The following is a 14413-nucleotide window of genomic DNA, read 5'->3' on the forward strand; positions in this document are numbered from 1 at the left end:
TGAAAATGAGAATTTATCAAATTAAGCTCTTGCCTTTTTGGGGCTCACAGAGCAGAAACTTCAGATATTTAAGAGGCTGTGAAAATGTTTCAGTGTACAGCTTGGACAAAAATTTTGCTCATCCCAAACATTCTTTAAGTAAACGAATAAGATGATAAATACAGCATGTATTAGTATAGTATTAATATTAATTTAAAATACATTTGCCATCAAACTATTTCAATATTTATTTGAGGTTGTCAAGACTAACTCCTACGTCTTTCCTCCCAGACATGTTATGGCATTAATTTCTAGATGCATTATACAGATCTCTCTCATTTGAATTTCAGGAGAAAATTGTGGGATGGAAGCATTGTGTTCCTTTGTGTTGATGAGCCTGTATGCAAGTTACATGATGCCATTGGGCCACTAAAATGAATTGTGAATGGTCAGAGAACTGGTGAACATTATGATTCTTGGAGCTTGTGACAGAGTAGTTTCAATATTACAGAAATATGTTGTACTTCCTTACAAGAGGGAACGTAGCCACTGCTATCAAAGCAAGGGTCTGCATGACCACTCTTTTAGCATGAAAGCAGCAGCAGTCATGCATCTAATAGCTGCAGGACAGCAATTCTTGATTGCCTTTTAGGATTACTATATGTATTGTATGATGATTGTATGGCCAATGGCAAGTGGTGTCTCAGGCTCTGTCTTGGGGCTGGTGATCTTTAATATCCTTGTCAATGACATTAGACAGCGAGGCTGACTGCACCCTTGGCAGGTTTGCAGATGACACAGAGCTGAGGGGTGTGGTTGACACAAGAGAAGAAGGGACCATCCAGAGAGACCTGGACAGGCTGGGCAAATGGTGGCCCCATAAGAATGTTGTGAAGTTCAACAAGTCCAAGTGCAATGTGCTGCACCTGGTTTGGGGCAGTCCCAGACATGGGCACAGACTGGGAGATGAACTCATTGAAAACAGCCCTGTGGAGAAGGACTTGGGGGTTCTGGGAGAGGAAAAGCTGGACATGAGGCTGCAGTGTGTGCTTACAGCCCAGAAAGCCAAACGTGCTGGGTTGCATCACGAGAGGAGTGGCCAGCAGGTTGAGAGAGGTGATTTTCCCTCTCTAATCTGCTCTTGTGAGACCCCATGTGGAGTCCTGCACCCAGCTCTGGGGTCCCCAGCACAAGGGAGACATGAACCTGCTAGAGTAGGTCTAGATGAGGCCACAAAGATGTTCTGAGGACTGGAGATCCTCTCCTGCAAATGCAGGCTGAGAGAGCCGGGGTTGTTCAGCACGTAGGAAAGAATGACCAGCGGAGGGAGACCTTATTGAAGCCTTCTAGTACTTAGAAGGGGCTTATTAAAAAAGGAGAGTCACTTTTTACAGGGCAGGTAGTGACAGGACAATGGGGAATGGTTTTAAACCAAAAGAGAGGAGATTTATATTACATGTTAAGAGGAAATTCTTTACTCAGATGATGGCGAGGCTCTGGAACAGGTTGCTCAGAGAAGCTGTGGATGGTCTATCCTTGGAAGTATTCAAGGCCAGGTTGGATGGGGCCCTGAGCAATCTGATGTAGTAGGTGACATCTGGCAGAGGGGTTGGGACTAGGTGATCTTTTAGGTCGCTTCCAACCCAAACCCTTCTGTGACCATCTGACAATCATATTCATGATTTCATTACAAAGTAGTTGAGTCCTGTCTCCTGTAAACCTGTGCTTAGTTCCCAGCCCCACCTATGTGTCCTTCACCATGACTTAACCCCAGTTGTGACTGCTAGTTAAAACTGTGAGAGGTGTGGAATGTTTATAAAGTAACAGTAGGAGAGGTGGCATTGCGTGTAGTGTGTGTGTGTTGCCTGTTATTTTCTCTTCTGTGAAATCAAATAAAGTCCTGCTGCTGTTTGTACATACTGCTACTCCAGCAGGGACCATAGTAGTAATATATTTTCCATAGCAGATGTGCAGACAAAAGCTCATCTAATCTCCATGGTGGCTGTACCAGCAGTGGTAACACAAAACTGTGCCTGCATCTCTGTGAGGTGTTATCTGTTCTGTTCTAGTTCTGTTATGCTCCTGTCTTTGAGATTAATACCCAGGCTGAGGCAGCTGGAGCTGTCCTTTTGGTGCTGTTTTCAGTGATGGTTCAGAACTACTTTCATCCTCTTTAATATGGTTCTGTTTTGAGATCTGATTACAAAGCTTCTCGTGAGACATGTCTTAATTCTGCTCCAAATCCATGATGGAAGAGGAGCTTGGCAAAGAAAAATCATTCAGCACTTCCATGACAGTTGTGAGGAAAATATTTTATGTGAGCAGAGACAGAGCAGTCAGAAGCCAGAAAATTTTTGCTGTTAGATACAGGATGTTTGCAAGTGGCAAGTGGCGAGTTCAGCCACCTCAGGGATTCTCCCAGGAAATGACAGCTTCCTTATGGGCAAGAAATGGCCTGGGGAGAGGAATAGTAAGCAGAAGGCAAAGGAGACACTGCAGGCAAGCGCTGACATCTTGAATTCTCTTAAGAATTAACTTTTTCTTTCTTTTTTTTTTCTCTGTTGCCTCTGTTTCAGGAGGTCTGAGGAGGTGGTGCAGGGTTTTAGTGATGTTGTAGATTCTCCCACTGAAGGCTTTCCATGTGTCCTCACTCCTGCTATCCCCAACAAGGTAAAAGCAGTCCATGTTTGGCTCAGGGTTGGTGAATGCTTTGACTTATGTGTGCAGAACAATTGGCTGAAATCAAGCTCGTGTACATGTATGTCTTACAGCTATAGTTGCTGCCTTCTGTGAAAATCCTAAACTTGCTAATTTGGCCAGTTCTTATGCCATACTATCTCAAGTTGATCTGACCCATTGAAAGAGAAATTCCTGATACCTGACTGACCAGGTTTCAGGTCACCCTTTTGCAACACAAGCTGAAGACAATTTGACCAGTTGTTTTGTCCATGCTACCAATTAAGGAAGAACAATTCCATCATGTCTTCAGCAAGCAAGTAGTTTCTTTGCCAAAATATGGAAGGAGTTGTTTGCTCCTTCAATATCTGGGTTACCACAGAAGATAATGTTAGCTTCTGCAAATGTCAAATTATTTTTCTCTGTTGCCGCTTCTTTTTTACAGACTGTGGACTTGTTTGAGATGATTGAAAAAATGCAGGTAAGGAGAAGTAATTCTGTCAAACTTTGGGATCTCTTAATTTTCTGTAGCAAAAAAATAGCCAGCTACTATTTGTCCTGTTGCTTCACTCACAATATCCTTTAATGCGGGCTTACAGAATTTTTAGGTCTGCTAGGCTCAATCTCATACTATTCAATGGGATTTTAAAAGCATTTCCTGTGTTGATTTTTCTAGTCAGCATAATGGAAGCAATAGACACAGATTATTATAATTCTGTCTGTTCTTTGCAGAAGTGTGATTCTAAGAGAAAATCAGAGTTGCAATAAGTTATCTCTGGCATCTTCTTCAGGAAACTGTTCTGCTGGGTAGCAGGTATAATGATAGGTGATTAATGGGATGTTAAGCTAACTGCATTTAGCAAGGTCAAACAGATTAATAAATAACTACTGTAGATCCTGCCTTTAACTTGTGTGAGAAAGAAGGAGTCTGGCTTAATTCTTACACAGAAATACATGCATTTAGCTGCATATATTATGTTATAAACTTAAAATAGGGCAGAGTTGGGTTTTTTCCCCTTTTACCGTGTCAGATAAAGAAATAGTAATATGTTATGTGTGTTAAATATCTAACAATGAAGTTGGATTATGTTTTCAGATTATGTCTTCTCAGCATATCCTTGCAGGTTACCAGTATTTTCCCTGAGTGGTGGACCTTTTAAAGTGCTGTGGTTGATCTTGACCTAACAGAACACATAGTGTGCACGTAACTCCTGCCTTTTGTTACGTGCAGGAATTAGACCTACCAAAACCAATTAACTTCTTTTCTGGAATTTGGGTGATTAAATTATGAATATGAAGAAAAATTACTTTAGTGAGGTTACAAAGGTGAGGAGATGGAAGGTAGCAGCAAAATGCTGAGTTTAGAGTTTTGAGGCTGAAGTACTTTTTGGCAGACTAGAGAGTAGGAGCCTAGGAGGGAGAGGCTGAAGTTGAATCTGCCTTGTATTCGTGTATAGACAGACACAGACCTTGTAACCACTGTACTGTCATCCAAACTATGTTCGGGATGTGTTCTCAGTGCTTGAGAGTAGTAAGCTCTGTAAGTGCTCCTGGCTCCTTTACCTCTGTGCAGGAAAGTAAGCTTGAGCATGCAGTGCTGCTTCAGTTCAAGCACATGTTCAAAGGTTGTGACAGTCCTTCCCAGCCCTTTTGAAATATTGATAAGGAAGAGTCACTACCAGGTGTCCCTCAGTGCAAGACTGGTGTTTAAGATTGTCAGTGTTTCTCAGCTCCCAGTTTACCATGTGGAAAGTCTGTCTGGATTTTCTCCTCTTTAGTTAGAGAGATAACAAGGAGCTTATGGGAATTTCCAAGGCATGCAGACTGCCTAATTTTGCATCTATGATATTTTCTTAGCTGCCCATTATTAAGACTTTATAGCATTTTTTTTAGTTAATTTTGTTTTGTCACCGGACATACACTAGGAGAATCAATAACTGCTGTTTAAGTATAACAGATTTTTTTGAAAGTTAAGTGTTTTCCAAAAGAAAAAAGAGAATTTCTAATACTTTTTATGATCTTTGTTGAGATCTTTACCAATTCTTTGTGTTCTTTTGTTTGTTTTTGCCTTTCTCTTTCCTTCCATTTGACTGTGACTATCCTTTAGATTTGTTGAATCATTCTTGAAAACGATCTAAGATTTTCATTAGCAATCAAAGTGAGTGAAGGAGACTTGAACATTCCTCCTGTAAAATAACAACAAAAAAGCCTCAGGATAGAATTTATTTTTGAATACTTCAGCAATTGGATTGGAATATAATTGTTGGACTGAAAATTAGGGGAGCCATTTCACATTCTGTGATGAATTAACAGGTAAAGTGGTACTCTCTTTTTACACTGAAACTAATCCCAAGATCTGGGACAGAAGTTTACCTTTTCTTTTCCTTTCTTTTTAAAATTTTTTTTTCTTTTCAGTTTTATTAATAATTTCTTGGATATAAATGGGCTACTGGCCACCTTGTTCTGTGCTTACAGGTCTAGTGAAGTCACAGTATATACTCTGTTAAGGACACTTAGAAATATGTTGTTTCTAGATTGCTTTGCAGTACAGGCAATTGAAAAACAAGGACATTTTATTTCATCAATCAGTTCAGATGTTTCAGATCTTTGTATGTTTGCATAGCCAGTCTCTCTTCACTTGATTGCTTTTGTTCACTCCCTCTGTTCTTCGTTCCTACAGTTTATGCATATTCTTCAGTCTTATTTTCTCATAACCACTTTCATGGTTTTTTTCCTGTATCTCCTTTTGTATCAAGTTGACTGTTTTGAACAAGTCCTCTCCAGGCACTGCTCTTTCCCCATGAAATACGTGTGTTATCATATCTTTGTTATGCCACATTGGACCCTGACTCTGGGTCTAGACGCCTTTTTCTCTGTCATTCATTCCTTCATCCTGCTCAGGCCAAGTGTGTCCCCTATGCAAGACCTTGGGAATATGAGATTCCCAAACTGATACTGTCTCCAGTAAGCTACCCAGAGAAACTGGCAGTGCAGCAAGCCAAACCAGATCAAGCTAGAAGGATGTCTCAAGGGGTGGCTGAGACTGCTGCAGTTTATTCCTCTCCCTTTTGAGGAATAACATTGATCATCAAGTTGTTGTTCTGCCCATGCTTTCACACTTCAACAGCTTATGCTGCAAGCTTCCTGTGGTCCTGGTTACCCTTTAAAATAAAGCTTTGGACTGTACAGCCCAGAGCTGCATTATTCTAATCTTAAACTTTGCTCTAGAGGAGAGGTTGGTAGATTCAAACTTGTCTTCTGCTTCCAGGCTACCAGGAGCTTCCTGGTACAGTGCAGAGTAATGGAATGTGCTGGTACATTCCTTTGCTCTCTGAAGAGGCTCTGATACAGAGCTCCTTTACAGCAGTCCAGAAAGTTTTCCCTCAGGCCTTGCTGAGATACTGGTCTCCTACCAGGACCTCCTTTGAAACTAGAAAATTCTTGTAGTTATCAGATCTGCCAAAAATGTCAAGGAAGGAGAAATATTAGAAGATTGCAGTTTCCCAATCTCCATTCTGTCCCAGTACTTCCCACCGTTTATTGTAGAGGGCTGTGGCTGCTTTGCATCCATCTGGCCGCCCTGCCTCAGTCCTGTTTTGACAGTGCACAGGACTTTCTGGTAGTGACAGGACTTTCTGTCCCTTTATCACATCCCTGTTTCAGAACCTGGTCTTCCTTGTGAACCTCAACTCAGTAAGTTGACAACTGAAACTCGAGACCATATCAACAAAACACTTTTTAGTGTTTCCATTCCGTGAACTCAACTTTTTCACCTTTACAACTTCCCTAAGTGCAAAATGGTTACTAGCTATCTCTGCAAAAGATAAAGATCACTTGTCAACCTGTGTTCCATCTTGATTTCACAACTCACCACATCCTAATAATTGGTTGTTCGTTTTGTCAGTGCTGTGTACTGACATCACAATTCAAAACATAAAGTTTTCCAATGAAGAATATTTCCAGGCTGGTATTTGTTTAGTCTCCATTGTTGAAAATACAAAAGGAAAGCAATTTTTTTGGGGAGCATATAACTGTCTTGAAGCTCAGCTTTTCTAGTTTGATCTTGTGTCACCCTGTAGATCACATTTGAGGCTTCTTTCTGCTAGTAGGGCTAAGGAAAATAATTTGGTTTTTTGTTATCTACTCATCATTCCTTGCTTGCTTTACTGCATTTCTATATTTAACCAATTAAATTTGTTGTTACTGCTACTTTTTGTGATTGAACTCAACTTCAGGCTTCTGAAGAATGATCTCATGCATCTACTACTAGTCTCCCTTACCCTGGAGTGTGGCCATACTGGTTTAATTCTGATGTTTCTAAGAGTTTTTAAAGGTCTTAAGCATTTGTTGTGTACTCAAGGTCTGGCTTCTCATGATTTCATGAAGGTTTAAGTTTTTTTATGGCTCCTCCTTAGGTTCTTTTAATAAACTTTCTCATTTTCCTAAATCCTTGTTTTTATGTGAAGTAGTTGTGTTGGTTTGTTTCCTTTTTTCTTTCTTTTGTTGCTCCTGCAAAGAGCATCCTGATTATTATGAATCCTCAGTAGTAAGGTTGCTGTTGCTCAAAGTCAGTGGTACTGTGCTAGCCGTTTTTGCCCCCTGTACAGCTGGAGCATTGTCCAAAACTTTTGTTCCTGAGCCTCCTAAGTCTCCACTGTAGAGCTCCTCTGAGATTTACCTATTTCTACCAGAATCTAGTTGACGAGCTAGTTCCACTGTAGAATATGTGCATAGGCATGGCTGTTATAAATCCAATCCTGCTTTTTTTCACAGCAAAGTCAAGAGCTGCTTATCCTGTCTGGAATCCCTGATTAGCCATGCCATTAGGCAGTCATTGATGGTATATAAAAATGTAGTCTCAGAATCATTTTCCAGCATGAGAGTTACAAGATTTAGGTGACAGTAGTTGAATACTCATGTACTGTGTGTAAGAGAAACCTACATTTTAAGTCTTGGTCCTCACCTTCCTATCCGATGATGCAAATTCTTCTTCTTACTCTTCTGTCTGTGATGCCCACTTGGACTATGGCCTGTTGACCCTCATACCTTCTGGTATGGGCCTCTGCTCAGTCTGTGTTGATGCTCTACTCACTGAAATTGTCCTATTCTTGTGTGCTTCCGCTGCAGAGGTGTGGTGGAAGTGAGCTACTTTGCTGTGCTGAGAAGGCAGAGGATGGAATAGCTTTAAGGAGGAGATGGAAGTCTGGATGCCAGCTCCTGATTCAGGAAAAAACTAGGCAGCTGTAGCCTTTTGCCCTGTTATTCCAACTCACCTCGTAGTCATTCCTTTTTTTTTTTTTCCTCTACATATTGCTTAGGATAGGGAAGAAGGTAGCTAGAATGGATTAGAGTATCAAATAAAAGAATCAATTTGGGAGATTGTTTTTAATATCTGCCAGTTGTCTACTTTTTAAGAGGTGTAAGCTTGGGGGTAGCTTTTCAGTTTTAATGCCAGATTAGGGGACTGGCCAAGTTCTGGCTTCGCTTTTCCTTTTTATTCTAATCTTCCAGACTTGGTTAAAATGGAAGATTTTATAGAGGGACAAAATATGCATATTGAGGGTATGGAGAAGGACACAGAGGGTGAGACAGACATGCTCAAATACAGGATTCACTGTCTGTGACTTTATGTTTCCAGGGGAGTCGTCTGGATGAACAAAGATGTTCCCTTCCAGCTCCTCTCAAGGTCAGGCCAAGTTGTTGCCTCCTAAATCGCTGAGAATGGCAGATAATTACTAACCTGGCTTGCAGTGTACTTTCATACTGGAATGAACAGGGAGTCTGCAAACATCCCAAGAACACTTACATGTTTGCCTTTTTTATTTTCTTTTTTTTTTTCCTAGTTGTTGCAAAATAGGGGGAAACGGTGTAGCTGAAATAGAACTAATATTCCCCTTTTTCTAATTTAAGTGGTTCCAATAAGAGTTTATTATTATTAAAAGTGTTAGTTTTGACTAAGTAATTTCTTAAATGTGTTCAATTCAAGAGGTATAATAATATTTATGAAACCACATAGCATTTATTTCACTAGTCTGCATGATGACTCATAGAGATGCTACTTGAAAGTGGATCTGTTTTGCCCAATAGTAAGGCAATAAAAGCAGATTCCTATCTTTAAATCCTCAAGTTGAGGATTAAACTCCATTTCTTCAGTCTCAGCTCAGGCCTACTAACCTTAAAGTCAAACTTGACCTTGACTTTTATCTTGGGATGACCTATTAAAAAAGCCACATCGGGAATTGACATAGCTTTATTCTGACAGATAGTCTGCTATTTGTGGTGATGGAGGGGGCATCCAGCTGGCATAAATTGGCTCAGATACTGCTTCTGTTCTCCGAGTCACACCTCGGCATTGCTCAGATGTGTACCACACATCAGCCGTGGAGATGCCACAGCCTCAATCTCACTGTAAATAACAGCACTTTTTCTACCATTCCTGCTGTCAGCCCTGTCAGCAGGACGGCAGCTGTCTAACACTGTGTGGAAGGAAAGGAGAGAGGCTGCTGCTCCTAACCACATCAAGTTTGCCTATAGTTTGGCTACTTCCTCATTTTGCATGCCAATATTCCCTGTAGTTTGGAGGAGGAGCATGGGTAGAATCTGACTCCTACGTTTATTGTTCTCAAAGTTCTTTATTTTGATGCTGAGACCTTGGAAATGGAGTCTAACCTTAAGTCCTGAAGCAAAACTCTAAGGATGACCTTGGGCAGAATAGAAGCTGAGGGTGCAGCTTCCACAGTCATGAGAGCATAATAGTTTGAAAGATGTTACATGTTTTTGCTAATGGCCTGTTCTGATTTCAGACAGAAGAGGAGTATATTCCTTATCCCAGCATCCATGAGGTGAGTTAGTACTGCTCTCTTCTCTCTCTGTTTGTCCTTGGACTTCATTGGTTTTTCAGTTTATTGGCCTTCCAGCTTACAGACCTGTCAGTTTTAATGCTTTCTGTCCTTCTGAATAGGTATTGCAGAAAGGCTGGCCATATCCTCTCATTATCCTACCCCAGTTTGGGGGCTACTGGATTGAAGGGACCAGCCACAACCTCTCTAGTTTGAGTCCAACTCTGTCTGATGTACCCTTTTCCTGGAGTGGTAAAGTGAAACTGGAAAGTGACCCTACAGCCAAGCTGTACCGCAAACATTTTCTGGGAAAGGTAAGGGTGACCTTCAGAGCCTTCTTTGCCTGCACAGCCACAAGGCTTGAAATGTTTCTCAGGCTTTTTCTGAAGGACTTAAAAATACCTGCACTGCTGCTGCATTTCAGTTCCTTATGATGCCTTGAACTGATGTAAATGAGGTACATACTGTGATATGGTCCCCTTGTGAGATGTACATCATCCTGTGCATTAATAGAAAGACTTGCACAGGAAATGCTTTTATTTAGTTAAGAAGGTTTTTTGAGTCTCCTATACAAATACCAACCTTGGGATAACAATTAGACTAAAGTTTAATAGCATTGGAAGTGGAAATGGTATTATTTTTAGAGGGGACTTCAGCACTGACAGTGCAAGCTCCTCAGCAGGAAGCAGAACAGTCCATTTCCCTCAGTGTATGGTCATTAAAGAATGTATATGATGAAACCAGACCATGTGTTTTATAGTTGTTGATTTAAGTAAGTTTGGTGCTAAATGTTCCATGAATTTAAAAATTCCTGTTTGACATACAGGGAAACAGAGCTAGGCCTCATAAAGTGAATGTTTGCTGGCCAGCCATTAAGGTCTATCTGGGTGGGCCTGTTTAGGGAATTTGCTGATTTCCAGACTGAATCTCAGGATGATATTAGCCATTAAGAACAAGTGAGAAAAACCCATGATGTTTTCTGAGATTTGGTTTGTGGCATAAGGGGATAAGAAAGCCTGACAAGTATGCTCACACTCCATCTTACTCAGTGATCTTCCTCAGTGACTGCTGAATAAGTTCAAAACCAGGAGTAGGTGGTGCTTTTCACGTTGCTGGAGACCTGTTTTGCTGGGCTTGTCAAAGTGATCTTCTGTAGCAAATCTTGTTCCACAACACTGGAAAATTATATTAATATGATTTATAAATAATTAGGGGAAAAAAGGAAGCCTTCCTGGAGGCCTTCCCTCAAGACTAGCAGATCTGCTGTGCGATCTGTTAATGGACATTTATCCTATAACCTTCTGGAAACTTTCAGTATGCCAACTGTAATTATTTTTTTGTCATGGTAAATTTAGTCTTCCAGAGACAGGTAGGACAAGAGGCAGATTTGGATATGATTTTTTCAGTCCAGTTGTAGGATTCGCTGCTGATCTGATATCACAAAACAGTTGAGGTTGGAAGGGACCTCTGGGGCTCATCTTGTCCATGCTCCTGCTCAAGCAAGGCCATATCATCATTGTTCCTTCCAAGTAAGATCCAGGACTTCCTCTGTCATGGAGCTTTGCATCTGCAAAGTGCCCAACCATCAGTGCCTCAGTACTGTGGAAAAACTCTCTCCTATATTCTTCCTTTACTGGTGTCCAGTATTTTATTCTTTGCCTTAACTGACATGAATGTGTGTCCATGTTCAATTAAACATGCAAGTTTTTGAGGAAGCTTTTTTGTCAGAAAAGAACAAGGGGAGCAGGAGTCTTGTCACAGAAAACTTTAGTCTTGTCTAGAAAGCTTTCCCCATGGTTAAAAACTTAGTTCAGGAGAGAGCTCAGAGCTTTTCCACTAAAAGAGTATTTCTTCAGTGATACCAGTGATTTTGATGCTGTCTGTGTTGGGTCTTTTTTCTTGTTGGTTACACAGGAAAGTTATTTCAGTCATGTCAGGAAAGGTCTCTTTCATGCTTTGAATAGTGGCAAACAGTTCTTAGCTGAAGAAGAGTCTGAAAGCATCACATGGTGGGAGAGGCATAGCCAGTAGTTTGGGGAATATCCTTGAAGCAAGTCGGGACATCAAAGCATTGTGTGGTACTACAAACGTGATATCCATGTCTGTGTTGTGGATGTGTGTATGTAGATTGCTCAAACTCGAATAATTCTGTGATACTTTTTTACAGAAAGTCTTACAGCAGACCTTAGAAAACAACCACCAAAAAAAATATGCTAGAACATTCAAGCCATAGCTCAGTTCCTTTTCCTTGCCTCATAATCTGTATTTTATATGATGATTACACAGTAAGATTCATTTAACCTTTAGGAAGAAGGCTGTAAAACCTAGTGTCTTACATTGTGGGAATTATTCAATGTTGTTGTTGTTTGGCTATGTTGTTTTTCAAGGCTGCAATAAAGAGAAGTAGCCTGAAGCCAGGAAGGATTTAATAAAGGTATATATTGTAACTGCTAGTCAAATAAACTTATTGTCCAGTTTCTTAAGCACTTGAAGCTCTCAGTGTTGTGGGAGAAGCTTTCTTGCTATGCATTCTTATGTGATCATGTATTTCTCCTTTATGCTGTCCTTTCTTTGTGCTGGTTAAAGTTGCTGCAGATGGCAGATGTCTTAGTAGCTTTATAACTTCTTAGGCAAACTGTCAGCATTCCTTGTATATTGTGTTAGTCTTTTCCCTTGGCCCCTTAATTGTTTTTACAGGGATCTATTTGAAATCCAGAAGTGCCTTTCAGACTATATTAAATGTTACAGAAACTGCTTCTGTGGCTGAATAAATTTGTACTTAATATATAGGTCATCTCTGCTCCAGGGTATCTTGTCATCACTGACATGCAATCTTCAGTATTGACTGTAAAGCCTTTTGATGGTTCATCTCTGACTTCAGGACAGCTAACATTAAAGGCTGATGTCCACTGAAGGAATATGAGTTTGATGTAAGTTTCCTATGTATTTTTACAGAGAAAGAAAAACATAAGGACTAAATCATAGGTTTATTCATACATATGATTGCTCAGATCTCAGTTTAAACCTCAGGCTTACATTCAGGATCAAGCTAAAGAGCCAGAGTGGTTTTGACAAAAATTCAGTTCTTTTAAGACCCCTACTAATTCTAGTACCCATTCCCCTGTGAGGATTGCACCCATTTGTGCAGCTCTGTCTAGCTATGTCAGCTGCAGAGCTGATAGCTCAGTCTCTAAAGCAATTGAGATCCTCCAGTATTGTATCTGTTGGGGTCTGGCTTAGAAATCTCATCAAAAGGCATCTTAATTTCTGGTCTTTGCAACTCAGTGTTACTTTTAGCTGCAGCTAACTTCAGGCTTTGGCTCCTCTTCTTTTGCTTTGCCTTCTAGTTCTGATTTTGTTGGCATTATGACATCTTTTTCCTTTAACAGCCTGTCTTGGGTATCCAGCCTGGCATTTGACTTCTTTGGTTTCAAAGCATTTTGATTCTAGTCTTCAACTGACCATGGAACATGGTCTTGCTTTGCTCCTTGAATCTGTCTGTTCCTCAGCTGCTCTGCTTGGTCACAGTGACTTACTGCACCTGATACTTGTTCACATCCCAAAAATCCATTAGTATCCTGAAAGTCATGGTCATGAGTGTCCTTTAAAGTGTCCTTTGTGGCTTCCTTTGATTTCAGCTTTTTTGCCATGTACTATCATAGATCAGTGTGACAGATCACACTGGACTTCTGTGATTTGAACACTGCAGCTAGAGGCCATGTTATTTTGTTCACCTCTTAGCTGCTCTTTAGACCTTACCCTTTTCAGACTGCCTTATTTGATCAACCATGGAACCTTTTGTCCATAAGTCAGTATTAGGGCAGTTCTGGGTGTTGGGTGTTTTCTGAGGAAGAGGAGGTGAGGACAAGGACATCTTTAATACTTAAAAAAAGTTGTATAGCTACCTCTTCACATTTTGGTTTAGAGTTGTGACTGTAGTCTTACTTATTCCCGTTTTTTGTTTCAAAGAGAGAATTGTTTTATGTCTGTTAACTTCAAGTTGGCTGTGTCCACATAGATATCCGAGTATTTCACTAGATGTGTCTTTATTTCTGACAGTGAGTCAGAACTATGACTAATACAAAAGATTTAGACAACAAAAGACAGTCTTACCAGTGCTTTCAGAGAGGTTGCAATCCATCAGAGCCAGAGCATACCTTCTAGGCATATATATATATTCTATATATTCTAGGCAAAAGACTGAGGAAAGAACTGGCAGACTAGCAACCATTTTTTATCAAATTACACTTTGCTCCCACGGGGTTCTTCACTAATTTATTGTGCCTGGAGTATTCCCTTCGCAGAACATACTCCAAATAGTGCAAGTTTTGACTGTACAACTGAATCCAACTTGCTGTCCCACTTCTGTGTCATGCATGAGGTGCTTTTCCACTAGAATGATGGGAGCGATCAAGGAATTTCTGCACGATTTCACCTAAATAGTATTTTCATTGTGGTGGAGGTTTCCATTCAGGTCCTGTGTCAAAAGGCTTTAACCTTTGGAGGTTCGAGATTATATAGCAATATATATGGTATAGCAATAAAAAATATACATTGCAATACCTAGGCCACTGGAACATGGCTGTATACCCAGGAGTAATGTATGGCTGCAGCCACTTATGTATAGAGACTGGGAACATGCTTGCAATATCTTTCATTGTTTGACTGCATGACTGTTCCAGGTACACTCTACTAAAGCTCATGCAGTGTTAGTGGCAGTGTTGAGACCACCCTTCATCTGCAAAATCTCTTTGCTTATTGACTGTATCCTTCCTGAGATTTGAGCACTCCTGGAGTTCAGCTGTTTACCATCAATCCTGCCATTGCTCTTTAGATAGAAAATTCCCTCAACCACATCCAGTTGAATGTCTGGAAGACACTATTTAGTCAAGCAGAATCTGAATGGATGCAGGGAAAGT

General features: G+C 40.5%; 1 protein-coding gene across 24 annotated transcripts in view; it reads left to right on the forward strand.

Moving 5' to 3' along the window:
• Positions 1-14413, forward strand: part of LOC106863055 (rap1 GTPase-activating protein 1-like) — a 43680-nt gene that overhangs the window by 5762 nt on the left and 23505 nt on the right. For all 24 annotated transcript variants that reach the window (XR_015801257.1, XR_015801259.1, XR_015801258.1 and 21 more), the window contains exons 2-6: positions 2556-2649; positions 3101-3136; positions 8294-8341; positions 9459-9497; positions 9617-9808. Coding sequence is in view for 21 of the 24 variants with exons in the window: in XM_014892375.2 (XP_014747861.2) it covers positions 2556-2649; positions 3101-3136; positions 8294-8341; positions 9459-9497; positions 9617-9808 (409 nt within the window). In the remaining 3 variants the exon portion in view is untranslated. The remainder of the gene's footprint in view (positions 1-2555; positions 2650-3100; positions 3137-8293; positions 8342-9458; positions 9498-9616; positions 9809-14413) is intronic.

The sequence above is a fragment of the Sturnus vulgaris genome, chromosome 2 (genome assembly GCF_052056855.1).
Source record: "Sturnus vulgaris isolate bStuVul1 chromosome 2, bStuVul1.hap1, whole genome shotgun sequence".
Classification (NCBI taxonomy): domain Eukaryota; kingdom Metazoa; phylum Chordata; class Aves; order Passeriformes; family Sturnidae; genus Sturnus; species Sturnus vulgaris.